This window comes from Argopecten irradians, chromosome 11 (genome assembly GCF_041381155.1).
Source record: "Argopecten irradians isolate NY chromosome 11, Ai_NY, whole genome shotgun sequence".
NCBI classification, from domain to species: Eukaryota; Metazoa; Mollusca; class Bivalvia; order Pectinida; family Pectinidae; genus Argopecten; species Argopecten irradians.
Genome location: NC_091144.1, coordinates 3,999,684 through 4,014,553, shown reverse-complemented (window position 1 = coordinate 4,014,553; position 14,870 = coordinate 3,999,684). Strand labels below are relative to the sequence as shown.

The window sequence follows — 14,870 nt, the reverse complement described above, 5'->3', positions numbered from 1 at the left end:
AAGAGTACTGATATTTAACCAGTGTTATGTTTGTATTTTAAGTGAATCCAAATTTGTCCAGGTAGCAAGTGACCAATGCGTTCTATTGGACCCTTGTTTTTTTCTTTCAATCACAATGAATCTTTGTAATGTATATATAAAAATAACAAAGGTATAAAATATCCAAGGAGTTTAACAAAAGACTTAAAAGGGCATGGTTATGAGGTTATTTCGAGGAGGACAGATGGCAGAAAAGGTCAGTCTATATGTCTGGTGACAGTTAACTTAAGAAACCTGATGTGCTGTTTGCCATAATTTGCATGCGTTAACACTTCCTTTCGGATAAGATCATTGGAGAATACCGGTATGTGAATGAACTTTGAGGAAGCTGTTGTATGCTTTATCTTAATTAACAAAATACCATATAGTTTTGAAATTGGGACCATTACATGTCTTTTTCATGATTTCGAATAACACCTCCTTCATTACTTACAGTACTTTGATTCACACCCACATCCGCATTATACTGACAACGGGCTTTGGTAAGCTTGGGTGGATGTTCGCCTAATACCTAGATAACGCCAAGATTTAACAGGTACACGTACGACTCGGAAATCAAACGATCGTGGATACCTTATAACTAATTACATAACAAGATTTATTACGTCACTATAGTGACTAAATTACTTTCATCAAAACACATCTTATATCCACAAATTGCATTTTTTTTTTTGAAAAAATCTGAATATTTCCTAAGTGGCTGTCATATCCTTTGTATATAACAGTTAGAGAGAAAAAGTCTATAGATCCAAACGCCTGTGGTGTTTGGAAACAAGCATAAAATAAATATAACGCATATATATGCTACCATACAGCATTATGTATTAGGGAGCAATGATAGGAAAGCTTGACGAATTGTTCTGTTTACAGTTAGCTGGCATATAGTTCTTATGACGTATCTCGGGCTACTTGACATAATTCTACATTAATATGCTCTAGATATCCTGCATTGCCTCAGAAAGACATTCTGGCTTCCTATTCTTTAACACCCATTCAGAGGAAACCTAAATAAATGCGTTTTTACGCCCTTTAGAAATCCGACTCGTAAAGAGACTTTTGATATCAACCTGTTTAGACTGCCCATGAAGTAGAGATATTAAAACAAGTGAACAAATATTTTATGCTTGTTTCCAAACCACAGGCGTTTGGCTCTATAGACATTTTTCTCTCTAACTGTTATATATAAATGTCTTTACCAGGCATTTAGCTATCCTAATGTCTAAGTCTGGTGTCCGGGCCAGAGTATATCGGGCTACTTGACATTATTTTACATTAATATGCTATAGATATCCTGCATTGCCTCAAAAATATCACTGGCTTGCTAATTCTTTAACGACCATTCAGAAGAAAGCGACTGGTTTACTTGTCATTTCTTTAACCCCATGCATTGATTGTAAAGGGAAACAAGTATTAGCTTCCCAAACACCTAAGAGACTACCATGCAGCATTATTTACTAGGGAGCAATGACAGGAAAGCTTGACGAATTGTTCTGTTTACAGTTAGCTGGCATATAGTTCTTATGACAATTTATTTTTAAATAATGATAAATTAAATGCTTTCACATTCAATGTAAAAAATAATCAACTTCATGATATTCAATAAAACTGAAAACTATGGCAAAAGATTAGGATACAAAACAAAACAAATTTAAATCTATATATAACAGTGACGATTCATGTCTCTGTTTTGCCATCTGGCGCAGTAATAGTCAACTGACGCGTGGTAATTAGGGCGACGTCGGGAAACAACGTTTAGAATATTTTATTAAAGATGTTTAGAAGGTGTAGTGGACCTTTTCCTAATGGTTAGAAGTTTCCGTCAAATATACAATGGATAACTTGGACAAGTTGGTGAAATAGATGCGCATATAAACAAACATAACAAAGATCCCCCAAGTATAGCCTAATATTTTGTTTCTACGGACACTTACTACAAGTAGGTCAACACCTCTAGACTTACCCTTATATTCCATTTAGTAGCGCCATCTTGCGTGACTTCTAAGAATAACCAGAAAATGCATTCGGACTTCTCTGGGTTTATCTAATGATAATTTGTTTGCAATAATTTCATCACTATTCCCACATTCAAAATTTAGAGAAAATAACATCATTGTCGCGGGATTTATTCATATTTTGCAATTAGAGTATTTTGACAAACGAAGAGATGGTCTGGCATATTATTCTAAAGGTCGATGGGAACAATGAATTGAATGACGCGTGATCCTATTTACAAAGAACAGTAAGCTTCTGTGTTTAAAACGTTGGAAATGTGAAATCAATGTTCAATAGACGAATATATACACTCTACACCCTTGCCAGAAAATGTTTATAGAAAGAATTTATGATGAAAACCCATTCAAGCTATTTTTCCACAATTTCAAATGTTTCTAACATCCATAACACTATTCATAAAAAAACCTACATAATGACTAAAATAATCAAACTACGTTATATTATATAGAGATTGATGGTGTAACTAGGACTATAACATACTCATCGTATTATTCCATAAAAATACAATTTAATGATGGCTTGTCTAAATTTTAATCGTTTACCGTGAAGTATTATTTCAAAATATTTACGCCACAATACGACACTCAACCTAGAAGACGATGTGGACAAATATTTTTGAAATAGTCATTCTGACTCTAAACTTAGGATTTGTTTATATTATTTAACTACTAGTTAAAGAGAAAAGTACATATAACCATAATATTTTTGCGGTTATATTTTATATTTTGTTATCCTTGATTTTAGTCACGGATGTTATGTGGAATTCGGCGACAGTTTGAAATATGCCATACAAAAAAGTATATCTGACGATCCTTTTTAAACAAAAAGTTTCAGATTCTATATATATATGTCATAGTCTTGCCACCACCAAAGATCAATATTTTACAAAAGAGAATATTGAAAAGCATCACCGAAAAAGGCGATTTTCAAGCTTATTCTAAGCAACAGAGACAAGAGATAGGTGGCGAAAATAACCACATTCCTATTTTTTCCTGCAGCCTAAGACCGTCGTCTCACATTTGGAACAACAAATTACATACAACTGACAACATCATTGTGAAATCCGCAAGCGACAGCTGCTACAATTTTTTAAAAAAAAGTGGGACTATTTTTTTTGGAATGGCCGTAAAGCCCCTGATGTCTTCAACAACAAGTAACCAATCGACACTCGTATATAGATTTGGCCAACCAATCAAAGTGAACAGATTATTTATAACTACATGAAATCCAAACAACATGGCAGGCAAACCGACCATTTATAAGGCCAAAAACAAAATGTCTTTTTACGGTTACCCGACCGACCCTAATTTTTTACCCCCGACCCTATTTTTTTTCTCCACTTTTCTACGAAAAAAACCCCTAGAAGTCGCGATTTTGATCTCAGACTCCGGTTCCGGCCATTATTTTAGAGTGAAAGACACTGAAAAAAATCCCCCCGACCTATTGACCCTTGTTTTTTTTCAATGTAACCCTAAACAGACATATTTGTTTGGCCTAATAGCTACCATCCTGAGATGGTAGAACTATCGGTTAGATGATTTGGTTAGCTGTTGATTTTGGCCTAGCTACATAGTACGGGATAACACTAACATGTAAACTGCTGGTTAGCTGATTTTGTAACCTTATAGTATAATGTCAAAAATATTCACTGCACCATTTAATAATGATAGATGTGACATGTAATACATATCGGCTCCATAGCTCAGTTGGTTAGAGCGCCAGTCTAGTAAACTGGAGGTCGAGGGTTCGACTCCCTCTGGAGCCTTATTTTAAATAAAATCATTTAAAAAAAGAATAAATGTATAAAGACAAACGTGCAATCTTCACTATAGTATATCACGGATTGGCATATAACCAACTTACATTTAGTATCCAACATTTTTATTGACAGTTTCCTGATGCCAAAACGAAAGAATAGCTTGGTTATCATAAAAAGGGCTGTCATTTTGTTTTACAAAATCAGATAAATTTGTTCATTTCATAACTTTGCTCACATTACAATGCGAAATAAATAAGCATGTGATGCCGTATATAGTATCCTACTTCGCGAACTATTCCTATACCTGTTTAACTCTTTATACCGTGTATACTTATAATACTAGTATTACGATTAGGTTGCAAAATTACAATAAAAAGATGTATATGTGATATTCTAGAAATGTTTTTAATGTAAAGAGACCGCATTCTTGCTCTTACCTACATTTACCTACACTTAATAATTCTTATTTTGAAGTTTTTTTGAAGTCATTAACGACAACCAACTTTCAGCATTGCCATCCCATATGATTAATAACACACTCTTGCTGAAAAATGCCACTTCATGCTTGCGTAAATCCCTTTTTTGGATTTATATTAACATCGCTAGGAACTCTACCCATCCTTATAATGGTCTCACAACTCACTAACTGACTGGCAGAAGGAAACAAGAGTGACTTGCTAAATGTGACCCCACGCCACCGTCAACATGGTAATTAGCGGGTCATAACCTCTAATTTATCTTATTAACAGCTTACGACTCTTAACAACATATATGCAATAAACTCAAGAGTTTATCTAAAGTAAAGATTCTCAATTTACAAATATGCCACAAAGGAGAGTGTGAGATTTGGTAAGAAAGCGCAAAAGGGATGGGAAGAAGGGCTGAAAGGCTGGGTAGGAGGGCAAAGGGGTTTGGTAGTTAGGTAGGAGGGCAGAATGGTTGGGTAAGAGGACAAGAAGGAAGAGAGGTTTGAAAGGAGGGCAAGTACACCTCTGTAGGAGGGCAAAAAGGAGAAAGGGTTGGGTAGGAGGGCAAATGGGTTTGGTAGTTAGGTAGGAGGGCAGAATGGTTGGGTAAGAGGACAAGAAGGAAGAGAGGTTTGAAAGGAGGGCAAGTACATTTCTGTAAGAGGGCAAAAAGGAGAAAGGGTTGGGTAGGAGGGCAAATGGGTTTGGTAGTTAGGTAGGAGGGCAGAGGGATTGGGTAAGAGGACAAGAAGGAAGACAGGTTTGAAAGGAGGGCAAGTACACCTCTGTAGGAGGGCAAAAAGGAGAAAGGGTTGGGTAGGAGGGCAAATGGGTTTGGTAGTTAGGTAGGAGGGCAGAATGGTTGGGTAAGAGGACAAGAAGGAAGAGAGGTTTGAAAGGAGGGCAAGTACACTTCTGTAAGAGGGCAAAAAGGAGAAAGGGTTGGGTAGGAGGGCAAATGGGTTTGCTCACCTTTCTGGAAGCTGAGCGGATAATCCATACCCATCAAACTTCTCAGCAAGTCTGCAATGATAGAACAACAAATGTATCAACATCAGATAGTAACACGTAAAAACATCACATATACTAGTTATGTAGCTCTAGAGATGTAACAAAACATTATAAACATCATACATACTAGTTATATAGTTCTAGAGACACGTAATTACAATTTGCCGAGAATTCTAAGCACACACATTATCTGTAGAACTGTATACAGTAGGCCGGGTATGTATATTTTCGTTATACATTCACACTTGATGTGAAACCATGATATTACATAATTAATGAATAGGAAGAAAAGGTAGAAAAGAAAAAGAACCCATAGCCCTTTGCACTGATAACCAAATATAAAAGTAATGAATTGATAAATTATCCACAAGAAAAACGTTTGTTAATTCTGTTATTTTCCGTCAATCTATCAAATTAAAATCGTCCTAAATAATTTGAATGATATTTTTTCCATAATTGAGTTTGAATAGTTTTTTTTTTAATTTTCCATGTCCTTTTCCAGCAACCTCGTCACTCATACAGAATTAAGCCGAAACACTCTACAAGTGTGTTGGGGAGGGTGTAACATATCATTGTACTATCCATATTCATATTACGCGCCCAACGACTCTCGTGCATGAACCGGATGCGTGATCGGGTAGATGGGATATATAACAAGCACGTCTACACGCAAATTTCGGCTTGCGGTGAGTACCGTGTGACAAATCCATATCATAAATGTCGTATATATTTTATTTTATATGCTGTGTAGATAAACAGCCGAGTTTTATTGTAAGTCTATTAATAGATACCTACCCGCTACAGTGCACGGGTATACTTATATATTGGCGTGCTTAAAAGAGTGTTTCTGAATATTCCCTGCATTTAAAGTGAATAGTCGGGCAAAGAAAATCAGTCTAAATGCGTTCATTGGCCTTCCAAAAGTTCTCAGATATTAATACGACGGTCAAGTTCTGCTTACGTTTCCCAGTTCTGACCATTGAAATAAAGAAATGTTGAAATCATTGAAAGCGAGGCTGCGTGGAAATGTAACCACGGACATAGTCAGCCGGGAGGACGATTTAGGATTCCTATACTTTAAATTTATTTCTTCGTACGCAGACAGATTTTGACGAGAGAATTTATTTTTCTATTTCATATGAAATTATATTGGATACATTCACACACTTTTTACCGACTTTAGCCATCCTTGCCCGACTGTTCACTTTAAATGATTGTTACTCAGGATATATTGATATAGAATTATGATATATTTATAAGATGGTGTAAATATATGGTTAGAATGTGTATATAGTCGACAGAAGGTCATCTATTGTTATATTACACACGTGTACACGTGAGTGCGTGTCAGTATTTAATGTTTAAGGCGTCGCACGCCATGTTTTGGTATATAAATTAAGGTGGAGTAAATGTATGTAAATATTAATTATATCAAGTTTATATCATTGTCTAAATACTTAGACTGACGTTATATTAGGTATTTAGGGATATATTTATGGTATTTTGTAGTTACCCGTCCTGGTTACCCGTCCTGGGTGAGCCGTCCTGGTTACCCGTCCTGGGTGAGCCGTACCATGGTCGAGGCCTGACAGCGGAACAAGGAATTCAGATGGTGAATTATTGACTGATTGTCCTAGTACCTTCCGTAGAGTAATCTGGCAAGTCTTGTGAGATTGACTGTTCTATGGTGGATATCTGCCCATCTGTGTGAGCTAGCTGTGGAGGATTACTGCCCACGACTGTCCGTGAACCATTGAGTGACATTGACGGACTCTGCCTGTCCAGCTAACGAACTTATTACGTGTAGCTGTTTATATGTGCTACTTGTTGATGTCTTTATAAAGAGAGTGGAGAGAGAGTTGTTGTATTGTATTTGTGGCTATGGTTCATAGTGTATAGTGTAATTAAATATTGTAAATAATGTAAATACATTGTGTTGTGTTCTATGTCCGCCCAAGCTGAACAATACGCTCATCCCGTTACAGAGGGAAGCACTCACACTGTCGTATAAAGCGAGACAACTCATTTGTAAACAAAAGCTGCAGGGTTGAATCTTCTTTCAGATGATCTCTGTCACGGATCTGACCATACTTTTTATATCATGCTATGACAACCAAACCTCGAGTTAATTGTGAACAAGAGGAAAAATAATCAGCGATCGCATCGAATAACAAGTGGAATAATATAAATTGTGACCAAGTTGAGAGTTAAGGGTGCTAGAGTTACGTCCCTTCTCAACTACACAGTGACTGAAGTTGACGGTTTGATCATCATCGTTATGATTTTGAAACAAAATAAGTTTATTTGAAATAATAGAGCCTAACATTTTTAATTGATAGATGGTAAACATTATATCATGAAAATTATTTATAATTGTCTAACATGGAATGTAAGGGAAATAACTCTTGTAAACAAATCGGCATCATCACAATACTTAACTAGATGTTCGAAAGTGACAATCTTGCTTGTCTCACTAGATTATATATTTATACATGTATATTTTTTTCGATTTGTTGAAAATGAAGAAGTACGTGTAGATGTTTTGCAACTGAGAATACGTGCGAAGTGTATGGCACTGGGTATCTAAATATCCTAAGGAAATCCGAGTCCAGTAAAGTTGATTTCCGTTAATATAGATATAGCCACTTAGACATCTCGGGATTCCCCGACCATTTGTAGATAAATTGCTAAGTTTCAATGAAGAAATAGTTAGAGTAAACCTTTTTGATCCTCCCCTTAGGCTTCAATGAGGTCAGTCTAACTATTCTCCTTTGTGGAATCATTTACTATTGTGCTATAGTCGAAATTCAACGTTTAGTTTTAGAAAGGTCAGTGTTAAAGTCTAGTGTCGGGTCCACCTGTCAAACAGTTAGGCGGTCAGTCCAATTATTTGTACATATGTTTTAATTTATAGTGATAGTAACCTATTATGTAGCAAGGATATAACAACAGTGATAGTAACCTCTGGAGTATCGAAGTGGATATAACAACAGTGATAGTAACCTCTGGAGTATCGAGAATATAACGACAGTGATAGTAACCCCTGTAGTATCGAGAATATAACGACAGTGATAGTAACCCCTGTAGTATCGAGAATATAACGACAGTGATAGTAACCCCTGTAGTATCGAGAATATAACGACAGTGATAGTAACCCCTGGAATATCGAGAATATAACGACAGTGATAGTAACCTCTGGAATATCGAGAATATAACGACAGTGATAGTAACCCCTGTAGTATCGAGAATATAACGACAGTGATAGTAACCCCTGGAGTATCTAGGATATAACGACAGTGATAGTAACCTCTGGAGTATAGAGGATATAACGACAGTGATAGTAACCCCTGGAGTATCTAGGATATAACGACAGTGATAGTAACCCCTGGAGTATCTAGGATATAACGACAGTGATAGTAACCCCTGGAGTATCTAGGATGTAACGACAGTGAGAGTAACCCCTGGAATATCGAGAATATAACGACAGTGATAGTAACCCCTGTAGTATCGAGAATATAACGACAGTGATAGTAACCCCTGGAGTATCTAGGATATAACGACAGTGATAGTAACCTCTGGAGTATAGAGGATATAACGACAGTGATAGTAACCCCTGGAGTATCTAGGATATAACGACAGTGATAGTAACCCCTGGAGTATCTAGGATATAATGACAGTGATAGTAACCCCTGGAGTATCTAGGATGTAACGACAGTGAGAGTAACCCCTGGGGTATCGAGGACAAAACGACAGTGATAGTAACCCCTGGAGTATCTAGGATATAACGACAGTGATAGTAACCCCCGGAGTATCTAGGATATAACGACAGTGATAGTAACCCCTGGAGTATCTAGGATATAACGACAGTGATAGTAACCCCTGGAGTATCTAGGATATAACGACAGTGATAGTAACCTCTGGAGTATCTAGGATATAACGACAGTGATAGTAACCCCTGTAGTATCGAGAATATAACGACAGTGATAGTAACCCCTGGAGTATCTAGGATATAACGACAGTGATAGTAACCTCTGGAGTATAGAGGATATAACGACAGTGATAGTAACCCCTGGAGTATCTAGGATATAACGACAGTGATAGTAACCCCTGGAGTATCTAGGATATAACGACAGTGATAGTAACCCCTGGAGTATCTAGGATGTAACGACAGTGAGAGTAACCCCTGGAATATCGAGAATATAACGACAGTGATAGTAACCCCTGTAGTATCGAGAATATAACGACAGTGATAGTAACCCCTGGAGTATCTAGGATATAACGACAGTGATAGTAACCTCTGGAGTATAGAGGATATAACGACAGTGATAGTAACCCCTGGAGTATCTAGGATATAACGACAGTGATAGTAACCCCTGGAGTATCTAGGATATAACGACAGTGATAGTAACCCCTGGAGTATCTAGGATGTAACGACAGTGAGAGTAACCCCTGGGGTATCGAGGACAAAACGACAGTGATAGTAACCCCTGGAGTATCTAGGATATAACGACAGTGATAGTAACCCCTGGAGTATCTAGGATATAACGACAGTGATAGTAACCCCTGGAGTATCTAGGATATAACGACAGTGATAGTAACCCCTGGAGTATCGAGGATGTAACGACAGTGAGAGTAACCCCTGGGGTATCTAGGATATAACGACAGTGAGAGTAACCTCTGGAGTATCTAGGATATAACGAGTGTGATAGTAACCTCTGGAGTATAGAGGATATAACGACAATGATAGTTACCTCTGGAGTATAGAGGATATAACGACAGTGATAGTAACATCTGGAATACCGAAAATATAACGACAGTGATATTAACCTCTAGAGTATCGAGGATAAAACGACAGTGATAGTAACCCCTGTATTATCGAGAATGATTAATAATCCTATATTTTGTTTCACAGGAGTCCTTTAGGAAATAGAAATAAGTCGTTATGTATATAGGCAGAGATTATTTTAACATCACCGTCATAAGATTCATAATCATTTATAAAATAAAGTTAATCAGCATATTTACACAAGCATTTTTACTATCATTTGTTCGATACCAATAATAAAAAGGTAAAAGCAGCATCAAAGACTATGATAGCATTTTAGAAAGAGTTATTCCCCTTCAACCATGTTGCATGAATGCAATCGCATAAATGATTCCTGTGCTACGTGTTACCGGCTAGCCTAAAACCAACACGACCCATGGAGTACCTAATCACAAAGACAACTCAACCCCTGAACCTTTCCGAAGGAAAAAAAAGAAGCCATATGGTGCAGTTATAGTCAACTAACGCGACGGCGACCCGCCTTATGAAAATTAACATTTTGACTAAATTGTTCAGAGGGTGTCTTCTGCTCCTCCCTGGCCTTCCTACCAAATTATCCATTGACCCTTCTGTCCTATCCTGACCTTTTAATCGAGGTATCCATTGGCCCTTCAGCCCCACCCACACTTTTTCACCGAGTTATACATTGACCCTTCTGCCCCTCCCACACTTTTTCACCGAGTTATACATTCCCCTTTCTGCCCCTCCCCGACCTTTCCACCGAGTTAAAAATTCCCCTTTCTGCCCCTCCCCGACCTTTCCACCGAGTTGTAAATTCACCTTTCCGCCCCACCCCGACCTTTTCACCGAGTTATAAATTCACCTTTCTGCTCCTCCCCGACCTTTCCACCGAGTTATACATTAACCCTTCTTCCCCTCCCCGACCTTTTCTCTGAGTTATACATTCCCCTTTCTGCCCCTCCTTGACCTTTTCACTGAGTTATACATTCCCCTTTCCGCCCCTCTCCGACCTTTTCATCGAGTTATACATTCACCCGTCTGCCCCTACCCGACCTTTCACCCCGAGTTTTACATTTAATCTTCTGTCCCACCCCGATATTTTCACCGAGTCTCACATTCACCTTTCTGCCCCTCCCCTACCTTTCCAGCGAGTTATACATTGACCCTTCTGCCTTAGTCCGACCCTTCTCTAAGGTTGCCGAGGTCGCTAACGTAAATTAATACTCCTTTCAGTAATAGCATTGTAACACTAGTACGTTCTTCTTTATATATCGTATCGATTATCACTGTTCGCCCACAAAATCATGCGGTGAGCAGCATATTATGGAATCAAAATGTCATGAAATATCCCGGCTTGGTGCTTTCATATAAAATACCATCTGCATTGACATTAAAAAATGTATATATATATATAATTATATATAGAGAGAGAGGCGCTGATCGAGTTCTGTGGCTGAGGTAGAGACATCACAAAGTGCAATACGTTTGGTGCTCGTTACAAAATCTAAATATAACCCTTTTAAAGGAATGCATATTTCATGATTTAAAATAATATATTTATTTAAAATATATTTAAATAATAAATAAATAAATAGATATTTTTTAAATAGACCGAGTCAATATGATCAGCTACTTTAATCAATCGACGGAGAATATGGCTTGTGTTCAGATGATCCGGGTTCGAACACTGATCTTGCCACTGCATTTTAGTCCTTTCGATTCTAATAAAAGCACATCCGATGTCATACGCACTTAATGTTTTGTTTTAACTTGGGGTCAAAGTTACCGATTCTGGTACGCGACAAGTATCAAAATCCAGTGCCTCATGGTTAGGAGATGTAGTCCGGAAATATTTTTATAAGGAAAAATATGACAAAATTGGCCACAGTGGCCCATCTTTTGGTACACGACACCCTGTTTCACATAGACCCCGATATTAAATAGGGGCCAGTGCCGTTAATAAAGTTACAGATGAACCCAGACTGATTAACTCAATCTTCATTATAACGAGCTTAACAAACAGGTCAATACTGACCTGGTAAACAACACACTGTCTAACATTGAAGTCCATGTCAAGTGTGACGAACATGTCAAGTGTGACGAACATGTCAAGTGTGACGTACATGTCAAGTGTGACGTACATGTCAAGTGTGACATAAATGTACATGTAAAGTGTGACGTACATGTAAAGTGTGACGAACATGTCAAGTGTGACGTACATGTCAAGTGTGACGTACATGTCAAGTGTGACGTACATGTCAAGTGTGACGTACATGTCAAGTATGACGTACATGTACATGTCAAGTGTGACGTACATTTAAAGTGTGACGAACATGTCAAGTGTGACGTACATGTCAAGTGTGACATACATGTCAAGTATGACGTACATGTACATGTCAAGTGTGACGTACATGTCAGGTGTGACGTACATGTCAAGTATGACGTACATGTCAAGTGTGACGTACATGTCAAGTGTGACGTACATGTCAAGTGTGACGTACATGTCAAGTATGACGTACATGTACATGTCAAGTGTGACGTACATTTAAAGTGTGACGAACATGTCAAGTGTGACGTACATGTCAAGTGTGACATACATGTCAAGTATGACGTACATGTACATGTCAAGTGTGACGTACCTGTCAAGTGTGACGTACATGTACATGTCAAGTGTGACGTACATGTCAAGTGTGACGTACATGTACATGTCAAGTGTGACGTACATGTCAAGAGTGACGTACATGTCAAGTGTGACGTACATGTCAAGTGTGACGTACATGTACATGTCAAGTATGACGTACATGTCAAGTCTGACGTACATGTAAAGTGTGACGAACATGTCAAGTGTGACGTACATGTCAAGTGTGACGTACATGTCAAGTATGACGTACATGTACATGTCAAGTGTGACGTACATGTAAAGTGTGACGTACATGTCAAGAGTGAGGTACATGTCAAGTGTGACGTACATGTCAAGTGTGACGTACATGTACATGTCAAGTGTGACGTACATGTACATGTCAAGTGTGACGTACCTGTCAAGTGTGACGTACATGTACATGTCAAGTGTGACGAACATGTCAAGTGTGACGTACATGTCAAGAGTGACGTACATGTCAAGTGTGACGTACATGTACATGTCAAGTGTGACGTACATGTAAAGTGTGACGAACATGTCAAGTGTGACGTACATGTCAAGTGTGACGTACATGTCAAGTATGACGTACATGTACATGTCAAGTGTGACGTACATGTAAAGTGTGACGTACATGTCAAGAGTGAGGTACATGTCAAGTGTGACGAACATGTCAAGTGTGACGTACATGTCAAGTGTGACGTACATGTCAAGTATGACGTACATGTACATGTCAAGTATGACGTACATGTACCTGTCAAGTGTGACGTACATGTCAAGTGTGACGTACATGTCAAGAGTGAGGTACATGTCAAGTGTGACGTACATGTACATGTCAAGTGTGACGTACATGTACATGTCAAGTGTGACGTACCTGTCAAGTGTGACGTACATGTACATGTCAAGTGTGACGTACATGTCAAGTGTGACGTACATGTACATGTCAAGTGTGACGTACATGTCAAGTGTGACGTACATGTACATGTCAAGTGTGACGTACATGTCAAGTGTGACGTACATGTACATGTCAAGTGTGACGTACATGTCAAGTGTGACGTACATGTACATGTCAAGTGTGACGTACATGTACATGTCAAGTGTGACGTACATGTACATGTCAAGTGTGACGTACCTGTCAAGTGTGACGTACATGTCAAGTGTGACGTACATGTCAAGTGTGACGTACATGTCAAGTGTGACGTACATGTACATGTCAAGTGTGACGTACATGTCAAGTGTGACGTACATGTACATGTCAAGTGTGACGTACATGTCAAGTGTGACGTACATGTAAAGTGTGACGAACATGTCAAGTGTGACGTACATGTCAAGTGTGACGTACATGTCAAGTATGACGTACATGTACATGTCAAGTGTGACGTACCTGTCAAGTGTGACGTACATGTACATGTCAAGTGTGACGTACATGTCAAGTGTGACGTACATGTCAAGTGTGACGTACATGTACAGTGTGACGTACATGTACATGTCAAGTGTGACGTACATGTCAAGTGTGACGTACATGTACATGTCAAGTGTGACGTACATGTCAAGTGTGACGTACATGTACATGTCAAGTATGACGTACATGTCAAGTGTGACGTACATGTCAAGTGTGACGTACATGTCAAGTATGACGTACATGTACATGTCAAGTGTGACGTACATGTCAAGTGTGACGTACATGTCAAGTGTGACGTACATGTCAAGTATGACGTACATGCCAAGTGTGACGTACATGTCAAGTATGACGTACATGTCAAGTGTGACGTACATGTCAAGTGTGACGTACATGTCAAGTATGACGTACATGTCAAGTGTGACGTACATGTCAAGTGTGACAAACATGTCAAGTGTAACGTACATGTCAAGTGTGACGTACATGTCAAGTGTGACGTACATGTCAAGTGTGACGTACATGCCAAGTGTAAAATTAATGCATTAAGTTTTAAGTTTTTGTCAAGCATGAAGTTCATATCAAGTATGAAGTTCATGTTCAGTATGAATTTTATGTCCAGAGTGAAGTTCATGCCAAGTAGGAAGTTCATGCTAAGTATGAAGTTGATGCCAAGTACAAGTTCATGTCAAGTATGAATTTATATCAAATATGAAGTTCATGTCAAATGTGAAGTCCATGTCAATTATGAAGGTCATATTAAG

General features: G+C 38.3%; 1 protein-coding gene and 1 non-coding gene across 2 annotated transcripts; one reads left to right on the top strand and one right to left on the bottom strand.

The window, feature by feature from the left end:
- Positions 1 to 3,743: 3,743 nt before the first annotated feature.
- Positions 3,744 to 3,817, top strand: Trnat-agu (transfer RNA threonine (anticodon AGU)). Its single transcript has one exon. It is a non-coding gene; the product is annotated as a tRNA-Thr (tRNA).
- Positions 3,818 to 5,246: 1,429 nt separating this feature from the next.
- On the bottom strand, positions 5,247 to 14,630 carry LOC138335687 (NADH-ubiquinone oxidoreductase chain 5-like). Its single transcript, XM_069284849.1, has 4 exons — positions 14,299 to 14,630; positions 13,843 to 14,094; positions 12,715 to 13,584; positions 5,247 to 5,301 (listed from the first exon to the last, which is right to left on the bottom strand). The coding sequence occupies exons 1-4, from the start codon at positions 14,628 to 14,630 to the stop codon at positions 5,247 to 5,249; spliced, it is 1,509 nt and encodes a 502-aa protein (XP_069140950.1).
- Between the last annotated feature and the right edge of the window lie 240 nt (positions 14,631 to 14,870).

What these genes read in the sequence shown, in the direction of transcription:
- LOC138335687 (XM_069284849.1), bottom strand. Translation starts at nt 14,630, where the DNA reads ATGTACGTCACACTTGACATGTACGTCACACTTGACATGTACGTCACA. An exon ending in ATGTACGTCACACTTGACAT is followed by an intron (nt 14,095 to 14,298) that starts GTACGTCATACT and finishes CACACTTGACAG; the next exon opens with GTACGTCACACTTGACATGT. An exon ending in ATGTACGTCACACTTGACAG is followed by an intron (nt 5,302 to 12,714) that starts GTACGTCACACT and finishes CTATCATTGCAG; the next exon opens with ACTTGCTGAGAAGTTTGATG.